This window comes from Takifugu rubripes, chromosome 2 (genome assembly GCF_901000725.2).
Source record: "Takifugu rubripes chromosome 2, fTakRub1.2, whole genome shotgun sequence".
In the NCBI taxonomy this organism is placed as follows: Eukaryota; Metazoa; Chordata; class Actinopteri; order Tetraodontiformes; family Tetraodontidae; genus Takifugu; species Takifugu rubripes.
Genome location: NC_042286.1, coordinates 6,163,952 through 6,179,085, shown reverse-complemented (window position 1 = coordinate 6,179,085; position 15,134 = coordinate 6,163,952). Strand labels below are relative to the sequence as shown.

Below are 15,134 nucleotides of genomic sequence, written 5' to 3'. Positions count from 1 at the left end.
TACATCACTTAAATAGCACTGATGGAGAATGAAGCACCAATAACAGCATTATAAATGAGCGGCTGCCCCCTTGTGGCCACATATAACATAACTCCAAATGCATCATTTATGAGACGCACCTTTTTTCTAACTGTTCCCATCTGTGAGTCCTGCCTGTGCAGATGTTGCTTCCCAGCATTAAAGTGCTTGTAACCCACATGGAAGCCGCCTGCGGAACAAAATGCAGCCTATTCAAGGCACATAAGTCAGCTTTTGTTGCTAACATCAGGGGGTCGCCTCGGAAAGAATCCGATCCAAGTTCGAGACGAACAAATAAACCTTTTGTCCTCCAGAGCAGCGAGCGCATCTCCGAAAAGTCAGCCTCCTCCGCGACAGCAGAGCCAGAATCCTACCATTTTCCCCTACAGTTATCTGTGGGACGTGACACACGAAGAACCGTAGTATCCAAAAAAGAAATGCTTTAATAAAAGGAAAACAATAGTGCTTAGAATGGCAGTTAGAATCCATTACAGGCATGGGTTATTGCACAGCTTGAACAGACAAAAACAGTTTTGCCCTATTCAAAATTACAACAAAGGTACACACAAAATGAACAAGTCACCCAAAAACACTCAAAACAAACTGCTTATTTCTTCCCCCTTCAGTAACAGGCCAGGCCTGGAGGAGGCCTGAGGTGGAACATCCACGGGCACGCTGCTTTTTACTTGACAATGGCTTCATAACCGGTATCGACATCAGTCATTCGCTTAAAAACACAAAGAGAACATGAACAGGCATGCCCTTATGCAGATGGCGTCTTTAACCATGACACAAATACTGGGGGGATATTATTGCTGTTGCTTTTATGAAAGGTTGCAGTAATGTTGTGTATACCTAGAGGGGGGAGGCAACAGGGGAATGTTCAACTATATATGCGTTACACACCTGCCTGCCTTTAACAACAGCTTTCTGCGAATGAAAACATGCAACTTTTATTATCAGCCAGTTTATAACTGATAGCATGCCCTTATTTCTCCCTGCTTCCAAAGTAAAGCACCCTTTAATCCACAGTTTGCAGGGAGATTTTCTGTAATTAGGCCTTAAAAAAAAAAAAAGGTTGTGTTTCCTTGATGGACCTGCTCAAAAGTTGCGGTATATCCTCAGTTTTGTCTGCAGCAACATGTTCCACAGCAGACTGAACCCAGTGCTTAAGTTCAGGGATTGATCAAAAACAGTTTGACACCAACAGACATCAGCCTGGAAGTAACTCCACCGATGTCCTAAATGCTGCTCTCACTAAAGAACACAGTGAAATATACGTGTTGGCACTCTGCTCCTACTAGCATTCATTTACCATTAAGTCCCCATGCAACTCTTTTTTTTTTTTTAAAGAATACATAACAGGCATTTGGCCCTTCATTGTTTCTTGTTTCGTGGACTAAAGTGAATACCTAATGCAAGAGTCAAGAGTCTGTGCACGTCTGCAATTTTAAATATGCTACTAGTGTCCATTAGACCCATTTAGTGGGATAAAAAAATGCATTTAATGCAATTTAACTGTCCCAGCAAACGCTAGCATAGCCACCGCTCCCAGGGGGGACGTGTAAAACGGTGACACGCAGGAAAGGCAAATGAGATTATGGTTCATTTTTGAGAGCTACAGCTCACAAAAACCTCCAAACAAACTTCAGTCCTTAACCGGTTTCTCTACATGGGGGCCAGGGTCAACATGAGCAACTAATGAACCAGACACATAAATGCTGCCTGGCCACAGGATGATGTTCCAATCCACTATTCACAAGAGCATTACAAACCACCGGGAAAAATATTCCTTTTGTTTTAAGAAAAATAACTTTAGTATCACTGGTGTCCTCTGGATATTAATATAAATCTATAGGACAGAAAGTCTCTCTATAACAGAGTATCCACTTAGAATTATGGAATAATAAAGACTGATTTTGAGCTCCTGTGTGATTAGCAGCAAAAAAAATCATTTTTTTTGGGTGGAGTATAAAAATTGGTTGTTTTGCATTTAAAATGATAAACAATTACAAGTTTATCAATTTCTGATGCAATTTTACAATAATAATTCCTAATATTACTAATGGGAAATAAACTAATCATATAGCCTGGATAATTTAAAAAAAGATCATGTTAGTATTTTAATTTTATCATACAGAATTACATCTGTTTTAGTTTAAAGATTCAGATATTTAATGAATTGTTCTGGGTGCAATAAACTCCTACCGGTCCATTTGATTAGTCATACTGGAAAAAGGTGCACCTCCTTAGGGGTTTTTAGTCCAGTACTGTCACCCTTAGGGTGCACGACTGTGTAGTAACTTCAAAAAAATAGAAAAGAAAGTTCAGTTTGTAATCATTGATTGCCAAGAGAGAAAAAACTAAATCGCTGAAAAATTATAGCAATATTTTTTTTAGTAGATTTTGAAATTACATGCATTTAAATATAAATTAATCAACGTATGTTGTGCCTTAACAGTTGGATGACCTATTGAAGACACAGATGTGCGTTTGTTGAAACACCCTCAAGCTTCTGCCTCAGTCTGGCTCTGACGCGTCTGCTGCTGCTGCTGCTCCGTCGCAGCTCGGCGTCTTCTGCTTGTATATGAAAGTCAGCAGGAAAAGTGCGATGTCGTGTGAGCACCAGTAGCCTGTGTGCGAGGTGACTGCCGACCAATAGCGGCTCTCCACCAGACCCTCTCGGAGCTCAAAGTCGATGCGCCGCTCCAGCTCCACTGGAAGACAGAAGAGAGGCATCAGCATGCGCTCAGAAAACGAGATCTATTTACTTAATGACAGCTGTACTAACGTGTTGTGTCAGCGGTGGGGGAGGTGGGCCGAGTTATGGTTGAGAGCCCATATGCCGACTGGCTTTCTGCCTGCTTCGGCTCCTCTTCCTCAACGTTTGCACCCCCCTCCAGACCTGAAGAGACTGAGGGCTGACTGTTGGAGCGGGAGAAACGGGAGAAGAGGATACCTCCGATGCCTTTGCCGATGCTGGCCGCTCCTGCAGGTAAGATGGAGATGGTGAGGGGGAAGTAATGAGATGGGAGGCAGGGTTGTTCTGCTTCCTGTACTAAGGTTATTCGCCTTCTATCCACATGGTGGCGCTGTTGGCGGGAGAAAGATAGATTTTCTGTAATGTGTTTGTGCGGCTATTTTATTTGGCTTTGGGCCTGAGCTCCCGCTAATTCTCACCAAGTAAAAAAAAAAAGGAACTCATTGTCACGTTTCTGAAACAGAAAAATGAGTTCATATTTTTCACTTATGATCTGAGATGATCTGAGCTTTGCTCCAGGAAGTAGCCATCAGAAGATGGGGAAACTGTGGTTATAAAAGGATGAATGTGGTCAGCATTCAGCAGGTGGGCTGTGATCCTTAAACAAGGCTCAATTGGTACTAAAAAAAATAAGTGTGGCAAGAAAGTATCCGTCAGCCCACTACAGCAGCAGCAGCAGCCTGAACCACTGGTTCAAGGCAGGATAGATCCATGCTTTCATATGCTTTACGCCAAATTCTGATGATGCCATCAGTATGTCACAGTTGAACTCCAGACTTGTCAGACCAGTCAACATTTGTCTCAGCCAGTGTCTTACCCAGTATGCTGGCCTTGCCCAGGCTGGTGATGGACTCTCCGTAGTACCTGCGGGTGAGGACGGGAGATGTGCTCGGGCTGGGGATGCTCTCTGTGTCAGACGTGGGATCTTTGACCGGGTTCAGGTAGGTAGGCCTGATCTCATCGTAGGGCGTGGGGTTACTAGCACTACACCTGACAACCAAAATAAAGCGCACAAATTAGAAAAATGTACGTAAATAAGCAATGCATATATAAAATGTGATGGTAAATTCTTTTACCAGTGTATCTGAATGGGTGCAATGTTGCTGTAATGTTTCAGGATGAGCGGCTCCAGTCTGTAGGCCTGAAATCACAACAAAACATCATAATTTGTGAGTTTCAATAGCAAACAGGCTCCAACCCCCCCTAAAAACAATATTTCCTTTTAAATGCACCTCTTGAATTGTAAGGTAGAAGAGAGACACAAGTATTGATTTCCTGTCATAGCTGTGAGAGAGAGAGCATCTGTAATGGCTGGAGTATTTACGGAAGACTGACCACAGGGTCTGTGGGGTGGAAGACATTGAAGAGCCTGCTGCAGATGGTGGTGGGCAGGATGTGGTCCTGGTGGCAGCTGCTGCCTGGGCGGATCCCTCTTAGAGCCAGAAACACTGCCAGAGGAGAACCCATGCAGAAGAAGTTCTCCACCTGAATGGAAAAGACTATGTTAGTGTCCCGTGAGCAGAAATAAGGGTTAAAATAATAGATTTTACCTTAAATTTGAGGGCTGGGGGAGCTGAGGGTTTGGAGGCCTCCAGGGTGAGCAACTGGTTTTCAAGCTCTCGTAACCTAAAGTAATCAATAATAAATGGTTAAAACATAAAATGCTGAATTTTCCTCTGCATTCCATAAAAGATACTTAGGTGGCATCTTGTGGGGAAAAAAACTAGCTGATCTACACACAACAGGCTGATGCACACATGTGAGTGAGGACAGTGTGGAGAGCTGTCCCATCACTTCCAGTTGGAAACCAAGTCAACATAATTCCAGCCAGTCAATGCTTTACATAAACAAACTCAACACTACCTCTGATTATTATTCAAATCATGATTTCAAATCAGGTATTCAACCGAAGACTGCCAGAACGGTTCTACCTCGTCCTCGTCTGCCGCAGCTGTTCTATAAGGTGCTGCTCCTCGTAGGACATCCAGTGCAGTTCCAGCTGCTCTTCTACGGCCTGATGTTCCTGCAGACAGAAACGGACGGGGTCCCAGCCCGTCATGATGTCGTAAGTGATGACGCAGCCCAGCGAGTGGGACACGATGGACACTTTGCCTCCCCTCTCCTCAAACTCCGGGTTCCGAGAGCAGAAAAGAGTGTACAGTCTATTTAGCTCCTGTGTCAGGCCCTTGGTGATCTGGAGATGAGGAAAGTGTTTCAGTAAGACATCATGTCTCAGGGGCGGCCGTTGAGCCCAAGGTGTGGGTGACTTACTTCATCCCGATAGAGGGGGCTGTTGTAATACATGATGTCCATTGCGCTGCTGTTGAGAAGATCTCTGAGACCTCTCACTTTGTCTGGGGTTATTGAGTCCACAGTATCTACAAAGCAAACCATCAACATCCCAACATAAAACATAAACCTACCAAGAGAGCTCAATTTGAAATGACACCCGCAGACGCACTAAATTTATAATCACGCTGACTGGGACAAGTTGTACAAGTTTCAGGAAATTAGCGTCACAAGGTGTTACCCACTTTCACACACTAACCTCCATCCAGTTGGAGTTTTGATCGCCATTCGACAGGCAGGAACTCCACGTGTTCGTCATTGTGGTCCAAAAAGTGCTTCTCCTCCATCTTCCTGCCACACTCCCTGAGCCTGAGTGAAATCACAGTTAATTCATCAAATTGATGCTTTATTTAGAATCGTCTACAGGATGACTTACTTCCTGTATATGTCAACCATGCTACACAATGAGGCATTTGTGTTCTTGCAGAATTTGCTCATTGTCGGGAAGAGAATACATTTCACTGATGCAGCTGAACAAACACCTGCATGTGTGCACGCGAGCTCCTGTACAGGGGAGCATTAGCTTTTAGGAAACAATAAGTACAGTGATTGTGATGGGGAGTGCTGATGGGAGAAATGGAGCCTGAGAAAGGCTGTTAACAGGCTGGACTAAAAATCACCTGATGTAGATTTTGTCAGGATTTTTCCTGGAATCTAAATACGAAACATAAAACAATGACATAGTTCTTTCTGAACGCCTTTATTGTGGCATCAATCAGACAGTGAGACTTGACTTAATGGGGTTGGCTAAAAAAAATGGTTAAATGTTTTTTGTTTTGTTTTTTTAAACATGACAATGTTCTAACCAGACTCAGACAACCAGGGCTGATATCTCCTCTTGAACTTTTATGCTGTAATCCTCTGGGAGCTGTAGTAAGGCTTAGAACACTCTGCAGCTTGACTTGGTCTACTTTACCTGCTTAGCTGCTCTAAGCTGTGAGCAGTGACCAGGCAAGAGTCTAAAGACACAGAGACACACGTGGCTCTGGTCCACCTGTTCAGTAGAGCTGGGTTTGGGGACAATACAAGGGGTGCCTTAAGTTTCTTTCAGAACTTATAAAACGGGTCCTGATGGTTGTATTTTGGCACGAGCCTATTGAAACAACAGTCTCTGAAGGATATATGCACCTGATGATATGGAAGGAGACGAGGAGCATCCTACATAGCACTGTGCTGCAGAAGCAGTGCTGCAGACCTTATTAATTATTTAAATCCGGGATTGTTTTTCATTTCATACTCTGCACATGCTCTGAACTAACTCAGAAATTCGACTAGATGCAGTGTGCCAAGAGGGAAAGGGGGAGGACTAAAGAAGATCTCCAGAGACAGCAGGTCAACAGCAGATTTTAGCAGGAATAATGAAAAGGCAAAACCTCACTCACATGATGCGTTTAAAGACTTACATTCCAGTGTTTTTAATGATGCGTCCCTGATCCATCTTCTGCCCGATCCCGTGGACCACAAAGACCACGTGTGTTGTCTGAGGGGGTCTGTCCTCAGGTGACGCCTCCTCGACAAAACCTCGGTGGAGCCGTGTTCCACTGCTGGAGGCTGCAAGTGAAGGGTGGGCTCATTACTTTCTTCAGTGACTGAATTTGGTCCAGTGATTACAGTTCTGACATTTCTGCTGCTTTATCCATATTACATTAACCTCAGTATTCAAAACACCGTACACTGAATCGCCCATTAAATTCACTACGGACCTATTGGCCAATCTATTCATGCGCCATGAGACAAGCCAAAAGACCCATCTGTGGTGTGGAGAGTACTAAGCAGATTTTGCCGCCCCAAGCATCTGTGTTTCAGTGGCGTCCGAGATCACTAGTGTCAACAACTCCTCATATTCTTCATCAAGGAGGACACAGACGTCTACAGAGCTGAAAGATGCAAACTTCAGCCTCATGATCCATGTGGTATATGATCAACTTTTAAGTTACGCTTGAGCCATTTGACCTCAAAAGCAGCCAGGCGTTGCATGAGTTAGTGGGTTAATCCAGTTAAGTGTAGCAAGTGTGCCCAGTGATGATTAAACAGCTGTTGAATAGTAATCTAGACAAGTCACAGTCCTCTGTTGACAATGTGTGATGGGAAATTTCATTTACATTTATACAATAGTTGCCTAGGTTACCGACCTTTGGAGAAACCCAGTTTCTGCGTGACGGTGCGAGCGATTTTGGAAGTCGTGGCATCGCTGTAGAGGTACACCTCGTCCACACTATGCCAGTCCACGTGGGTGCGGCTCAGCTTCAGGCTATGGATGGCTGTAGTGGCAGGTGGAAGAGGAGAGGGGTGTGAATGAAGTGAAGAACAGGTGAAAGGTAGGAGGGTAGAGGGAAAATACAAAATGAAGGGCAAAGGGTCAGACTGACGTCAGAGGAAGACCAAGTAAAGATCATCTAAAATGCAGTAAAGGAAAACCATCCCAGCCCAATCAAATGTTCACAGTGGAGCATTGATCTGCAGCAGGAAACAAAGCATCCAAGGTAGTTTTCTCTGTCAACTGGACTGGGTTTCTTCTCTTGAAGATGTTTCGCCTTCTATCCAGAAGAACTGAAGAAGCCTTCTGGATAGAAGGCGAAACGTCTTCAAGAGAAGAAACCCAGTCCAGTTGACAGAGAAAACTACCTTGGATACAATGACCTGGATGATTGAGAATCTACACAGAAACAAAGCAGCACGCTCTTGCTTGTCTGTCCATCTGTAAAAGAATATACATCAGCTGTGCTGATCTGTGATTTGTACTGTAGAAAGGGGCGAGCAAGAGCAGAGATATGGCCAAAGAGGAGCTATCTGTAGAAGCTAAGAGTGATAAATGATTGACTTGAGAGGGTTATGTGTGTCTCAGCAGTCTGTCCTATAGATGCCCTGTGCAGTCATCTTCATTTAGGCTGGAGGACGCTGGCATGAGTCCAGGGCGCGGCGTCACAGCTCTTAGCACTGCTTTGCAGCAGTCCAGGAATTTTAGTCCTTCAAATTTGGTGGAGTAAAATGTTAAAATTAAGTTTACATTAATCTTGGAAAAAAAGCTAATAAATGCTACACGTTTTTTTGCATGTTGCATGTTAACAGTGACAGAGAAGCCTGGTAGACTAAGGTCTAATCTTGTCATTTGCCAGACGGGGCGATGCAAGCGTGAGACATTATTCCACCTCAACTTTAAGCCAACTCCCCTCTGAGGACAACCCGAATAAAGACTGTCCTGAAGAACTGGAGCTACAAGGATAAAATGGACTAAAGAGCAGACCTACAAAGCGTGGGAAGTTTCCTTAGACAGATTAAACTGAAGAGCTTCTAAAACCGTTCAGGCATAAACAGAGGAAACAGTTTCCTGTGTCATTATCTACTGTTAATTTTTGCAGGTCTATATATAAAACACTAACCAGCAAAGACAACAACGTGCTACAAAGAAAAAATCACGCTACAGCAGCATTGATGAAAATTCAGAGAAAAAAACATCTACTTTCATTTGAACTCAAACAGTTTAAAGTGGTCTTCTATAACGCATGTTATTACACAAGGTAAGGTGAAGCCACTTTAAAATGTTGAGCTCGATTCAAAACAGTTTACTGTAAAACAGGAACACCATCAGCAAACCATCAGTTCAGTTTAATTTAGCTGATCAATACCAAGCATTTATTTGAAGGGCTACCTAAGTGAAACTGGGGCCATGAGGATGGAGGAGGCTTGGAGGCTGTTCAAGGACACTTCCTGTTTTACAATTAACAACAATGCATTGAGAAAGGGAGGGGAAAGAGCAGGAATTAAGTGTACAGAGGGACTGGACCAAGAGATTTCTAGAGTGGTGAAGGAAGAGGAGGATGTTTTTGAGCATCTAGCTAACACTGCTAGGCTAATACCCCCAATATCTTTCAGCTGTGGATGGTCAGGTTAGACAGAACTGGGGCAGGATGGACCTCTACAGCCCACAGTGCGTTAGCAGTCTATACAAAGGCCCACAATAGCAGCTCTGTTGAACTCCTCACTTGTATGTGGCGCTCAGCAGAAAGCTGTGACTGCTCTCAGAGGCAGAGCTGGTGACAGTGGTCACCGAGCGGAGCATCCTGCCTGTACGGCTAAATGAAAGCAAGAGGAGAGGAGGCCAGAGGGATAAAGATGGGATTTTGGAGGACTTTAGCACACTCATTTCTCCCGTGTTTAACTGCGTTAGCCTGTTGATGCACAAGAATCCTCAAAAAGCTGCGTCGGCAAAAGAAACAAACTCGAGGTCACGGCAGGAGATTTCTCGGCAGAGTTGAAACTGTAATGGAGAACTGAGGGAGCAGCCTGGGTCCATTTCAACTGAGCCCAGGTTAAGCTCTGAATATCAACACTGACCAGGAGTAAAGGACATTGGGAAGGAAGATTTAGCCCAAGAAAAATCCAAGTTCTACAGGGCAGAAGGATATACGCTAGCAGGTGTAATACAGCAAATATACACACAAAACTTTTTACAGTACCTTGGCAGCGTTTGCGCTTGTGACGTGTGGTTTTAGCACTCGTCTGATATCCACTCCATTTGAACAGAAAACGGAGATAGAAAGGGGGGAGGTGGGAGAAGACTAACAACCGAGAGAGAGTGAGTAACGGCCATTGCTCTGGTTCAGTCACACAGTCTACCGCTGTCATCGCTCAGGTCAGCTTATCAAGTAGTGCCGTGCTGTTCGACCTCAGAGCGAGTCCGTCGAGCCGAGCGACACAACTCTGTGGTACGAGTCGCTATTAACATTAATAACAGCCAAAAAAAAGCAGCACTACCTGATGAGATGAGAGCGGTAGCATCAACATTTCAGAATCCAAAAGAAATATGATTTTTTTTGTAGACCAATATGTTATGCTGTTTTGATTTCCACACAATATAAAGTCAAAATACATGTTTGATGGACACCAAGCAATCAAACCTTGAGTCAAACAGACAAACATCTCATTGTATTTTACATTAAACAGGTGTTTTTCCCTACATTCAAAATCCTGCACATTAAAGATTTGCAATATATTGGGGAAAAACACACAGGACACTGTTGATTCATCACTCTCATTAATTTAAAAAAAAAAAAGCAAAAATGATGCACAACAATGCAACTTTGGTTAAAATCTATTAGTATTGATGAAGCTGTGCTTTGGTTAATCAAATAGAAAGTGTCCACAAGCCTCAACTCGGACAGATATCTGACTTGCAAATGTCCTTCAGCAGAGGTGAACGAAGGGCGTACCGCTGAGTGACCAGCAAGTTTGCCATTAATAAAGGCCACACATCCAGGAACAGAACACCTAATGACTACAGCCCAACCCTTAAATGTACTCAGCTTTATATGATCCTCCTTGACAGTTATGTCACACTAAATCACTTTAAACACCTATTTCCAAACCAGTCACGACAATGACAATGAAGAATGGTCAGTATTGTGCAACTCTCCCAAATTCAAACATGGCTGATGCTAAAAAACACTCAGAAATTCTCCCTGGGTGGAGTCACAATACAGTGTAGTCACAATACAGCATGTGGGAGCCTTGCCTAGCTGATAAGAGAGGTGTTAACGTAGACGCGCAGCTGCCTTAACGTGTTTTCTTTCCTTGACGTACAAGTTAGGTGAGAGAATGACACACCCCAATGCTTCCCCCACCCACTGTCTAGATATAGACCACGTTGCCCACAGTTTAAGGCTGACTTATGGTTTTGACATTGCAGTTTCATTACTGACACCAATTTCAGATTTGAAGAAGTATGTACCTTCAACAGCAGCATTTAAATCTGAGCAAGTGATTAAAAAGAGGAAGATATAGGACAGAGAGACTACAGATAAGGAAGCGAGAGAGGGAAGAATGCTAATGCGCAGCTCTCTTTATCGTCCAGTTCTCCCCTCTAATGGAGTTGCAATAGATAAAGTTGACATGTGTCTTAAACCGCCTCATATTATTAGCTCTCAGATATAATATTGCACTGTACAGGCTGTGAGACAAAGACAAGAAGCAAACAGACGGACGGTAACAACTGACGCCTCAGAGGCAGAGGAGCGTTTCAACACATGCACCTAATTATACAGGACTTCCTTGCAACAGGAGATAAATAGAAAATACATGTCTGTTGACCACGTCTCTGGGTCCAGCTTGCTTCTCCCTGAGTGCTGTGGCAGGTACAGTAGGTGTGGCAGGTATGTGTGGCAGGTACAGTATGTGTGGCAGGTACAGTATGTGTGGCAGGTACAGTATGTGTGGCAGGTATGTGTGGCAGGTATGTGTGGCAGGTACAGTATGTGTGGCAGGTACAGTATGTGTGGCAGGTATGTGTGGCAGGTATGTGTGGCAGGTACAGTATGTGTGGCAGGTATGTGTGGCAGGTATGTGTGGCAGGTACAGTATGTGTGGCAGGTATGTTTAGCAGGAGGTGCGATGGAGGCGTGTGTAAACATCAGCCTGGTAACCCACAGGGCAGGCAAAGGTCAATCTATGTAATATGGAACAGAGGCTTCAGAGAGTCCCTCCACTGATCTGCGTGTCCCTGCGTGTGCACTTCAAACACCTCCACCCAGTGTGACTGTTCACGTGCACTGCCTTCTGTTTCTGTAGATACTTGCACACTAAAGCTGAGCTGGGTCATTTGTGACTCAGTTCATGAAGCGACAGCGCTAATTTGCTCACATTCTCTGACGCTGGCTGAATATTACTTTTCAATTCTTTCCTACCAGAAGCATCATCTTCTTTCTCTGCTCTTCTCAGTTTGCGTGCCACAGTCATCCTTCTGCACGTTCATCAGCAGGAAAGGCCCTGGAGGTCTGGCTGCCTTGAGTAAAGTGCTGAATCAAAGGGCCTCTTTCTTATTCCCGTTCGCGGCTAATGTTAGCTCCATTTTGCCCGAGCGAGCCTCCTGTGATACAGGCGTGCCAGAACCTACTAGCTGCACCTGCTTTACATTAGGAGAATGACACGACAAAACCTGCGCTCGCATGAATGGATGCACGTGTCCCATTCGGTTCTCGTGAGCGTGCATCCACCCTGCAGCTGCCTGGGCTGTCATGTCCCTCAGCAGTTGGAACGCAGAGGGCTTTTGCTCTGCTCTTTTCTTCCAAAGATCGGCACTTTATGCTCTAACACATTGTGTCTGTTTTCATAGGCTATTGTGTTTGTGGATTAGATTTAACTGAAGTTGCAAAAATGCACGTTTCCTCTCACCGTCTTTGCTGTCGACGGTCTTGACGATCAGATCCGTCTCAAAGGTGTCCTGAATTTGTTGGCCACGGAAGTGATTGAGGTGCTCCTGCTCGATCAGATCGCTCTCCTCCTCTTCTAATGGAAGCCACGAACCATCGATAAACCATTGGCCTCTCATCACTGGAATATGGTCTTGTTCTGGATGAGAAAAATGGCAATTATTGGTGGATTTTATCAACAAAACCATGAGTGATATTGCGCCACCTTTGAATGGCAGACAGTGGCTTCACACATGCTGTAAAAAAAGACATTATAATGCTTTTAGATCCTGTCTGCCATCTTCTAAGTTTGCATCATTCCCAGGAAGTCTAGAATAGGCTGCCATACACTTTCCTTAACAGGTCTGGCCACTTTAAAAGGGTTAAATCCCAGGAGCCAAAGAGGCCAGGCCAGTTTTGATTACAGTCTTGAGACTTTAATTACCTGATTCTCTAGTGGAAAAATTGTTTTTTTAAGCTATTTTAAATATCTGCATTATTCGGTCATCAAGGAGAGCATAAAAACAGCTCCGGAGACTGTGCACAACCGTCTACAAACCTTGTCGTAAGGCCTTGCAAGAGCTGAGTTTTTATCTGTGTTTATTTCTTTGATACAGAGCAGGCACGAAGGCCAGGATATCCAGGGAAGTGCTTCCTAAATGTCACTGGATGTTATAGTCAAAAAGGGCTTCCATAAGCTCTGCCCCTTCCTGGAAAAATCCATCAATTAGTTAGCAGGGATCCCTTGGATCCGACTGACTGACTGAATTTAAAACTTCGTGACAATACAGAGCACAGAAAATAACAATGAATAATTCAAGCTCCATCAAGTCTGGAAGCAGGATATTATGGAGCTCAGTTGGCATGTCGTGACCATGCAGAATTTGGCTCCAACGCCGCCGTCTGAGAGGTGGATTACTTTATGGGTTTCCTGCGAGTGATGCATGCACATGTTTCTGTCATCTTTGGAAAGCAAGACACCAAATGAAAGCCAGAGCCAAATCTAAATATTGTATATGAAGGAGCACCTATGGTCGTGCACTTGAAGGTAGTGTCTTTGGGACAGACTAGCAGCGTCCCGTGCACGTGAGCCACACTCGAATCCATGTTGAATCATACTCACGCATCCAGTAGACAGGCTTGCATTCCCTCTCCTTGATGTCCACCTCATAAAGCCCTCCTCGGACGCAAACCGGATCGACGTTGATTCCAGCGCCGTCATGGTTGCCCTCATCCAGGGACACGGCGGACGTGTCCACGCCGCCCGGGCCTCCGTCCACGCCGCCGGCCCCCGTGTCCGGCGGCGCCGCGCCGTTCAGCCCCCCGCTCTCCACGCCGTTATCGCCGCTCTCCTCCACGCCGCGGCCGCCCTGCGAGGCCGCTTCCACGCAGTTCAGCTCACAGTATTTCCGGAACATTATCTCGATTGTAAGCGAGTCATGTCCGACGAACGGCTTCCAGTTTTTCTTGTCCTCTTTGTAAAACCAGCGCACCTCCTCCGGACCGAGCTCCGTGACCACATCGCTGAAGTGGTGTCTGGAGCTGTTGGACCTCGTCCTCTTTCTCCTCTCGAACAACGGTCCACTGTTGTGCCCGTCGTTGTCGCTGTACTCCAGGGAGCCGCCGTCCAGGAAGGATGCCTCCGAGCTGAGGTCCAGCATCAGACCGTCCTGGGCGCTGTGGTGCGCGGCGTGGAGGAGCGGCAGGTGTCCGTCCAGTCCCGACTGGATCGAGGACATCCCCGCCTGCATGTCGTCCATGGGACTCATCTCTGGACAGAACACATCGCTCCCGACTTCCCACTCCGTGTTGTTGTTCGCAGAATCAACGCAGGTCGCCGAACCTTTACCGTCGCTGGCTGAAGAACTTAATGTGGTCTTGGTGCCGTTGAAGATGCTCATTCCTCGTTGAGCGACCCACCCTCGCCACTCTCCCTGCACGCTAATTCACTCGAGCCACCGTGCCCTCCGCGCAGTCCAAAAAAACACACTACGAATATTAAACGAATTTGCTTTAGAATAAGCCTGACGATATCCAGTCGTCCCGCAGTTGTTACCACATTAGCATATTAGCTTGCTAGCATGCTAAGCGTATGAAGCCGGTTGGGGAACTCGAATGCTAGCCTTTATTGTTTCTCAATATTAAAACCCCCCTCAAACACTTTCCTATCACCGACTTATTTTAGTACACACAGATTGAAGAAAACAAACAACCGCAGTCACCATTTTAGTGTCCCTGTTTCCGTGGAATTTCTCACTGACTCGTTCAGACAAATCTTACACAGAAACGTCAATGTGTGTGTGCCCGCGTATGACTTGACAGCCGACGCGCAAGTCACAAGACTCATTCGTGAACGCGCACGCAATGGCGCCGCAACATAGGGCGGGGCTTTGCGTGGCTTTGGCGTCGTCCACGCCCACATTAAGCCGCGGTACAACTGCACTACTCAAGATGGACACTAGATGGGGACAAACAATCATTAACGGTTACGTGCCACGTTTCACGTTTTCAACAAGCACCGATTTGACCTCGCACTAGAGGGAAGCAAAGTCTTCTTCATTATAGAGGAAGAACTAAAGCGTATTTAAATGATTCAAAAAAGGAGCAAAACTAATATTACAAACTACAGCAATATTTCCACTTACTGGGACTTACAAAAGAGCTGGAACAGCGAAAGACAGCATCACTTACCAGTTTAAGAGTAACACTATATAAATTCACTTAAGTAGACTATTCACATATTAGACTATTCACCTATTAGACCTAAGTAGACTATTACTTGCTCTTATATATTAGACATGTGCTTAAAAAATGTCATTAAT

The 15,134-nt window shown here is 45.1% G+C and overlaps 1 protein-coding gene across 2 annotated transcripts; it reads right to left on the bottom strand.

The window, feature by feature from the left end:
* Window positions 1–441: 441 nt before the first annotated feature.
* Window positions 442–14,631, bottom strand: ddhd1a (DDHD domain containing 1a). Of its 2 annotated transcripts, XM_011618649.2 has the most exons (14): window positions 13,436–14,631; window positions 12,296–12,472; window positions 9,586–9,687; window positions 7,261–7,389; window positions 6,532–6,679; window positions 5,328–5,437; window positions 5,051–5,157; window positions 4,711–4,973; window positions 4,330–4,405; window positions 4,115–4,264; window positions 3,856–3,920; window positions 3,597–3,769; window positions 2,810–3,007; window positions 442–2,735 (listed from the first exon to the last, which is right to left on the bottom strand). In XM_011618649.2, exons 1-14 carry the CDS (start codon window positions 14,211–14,213, stop codon window positions 2,539–2,541), a joined length of 2,673 nt encoding a protein of 890 aa, XP_011616951.2. In that variant the 5' UTR covers window positions 14,214–14,631; the 3' UTR covers window positions 442–2,538. The 2 variants fall into 2 exon arrangements, with proteins under 2 accessions (XP_011616951.2, XP_029688564.1); XM_029832704.1 differs by lacking the exon at window positions 9,586–9,687.
* Window positions 14,632–15,134: the final 503 nt, after the last annotated feature.

Excerpts from the sequence above, each read along its gene's own strand:
- ddhd1a (XM_011618649.2), bottom strand. The coding sequence starts at position 14,213 with ATGAGCATCTTCAACGGCACCAAGACCACATTAAGTTCTTCAGCCAGC. Across the intron at positions 6,680-7,260 it reads GAAACTGGGTTTCTCCAAAG|CCTCCAGCAGTGGAACACGG; the intron begins GTCGGTAACCTA and ends CTTCACTTGCAG. Across the intron at positions 2,736-2,809 it reads CCCCACCGCTGACACAACAC|TGGAGCTGGAGCGGCGCATC; the intron begins GTTAGTACAGCT and ends TCTGTCTTCCAG.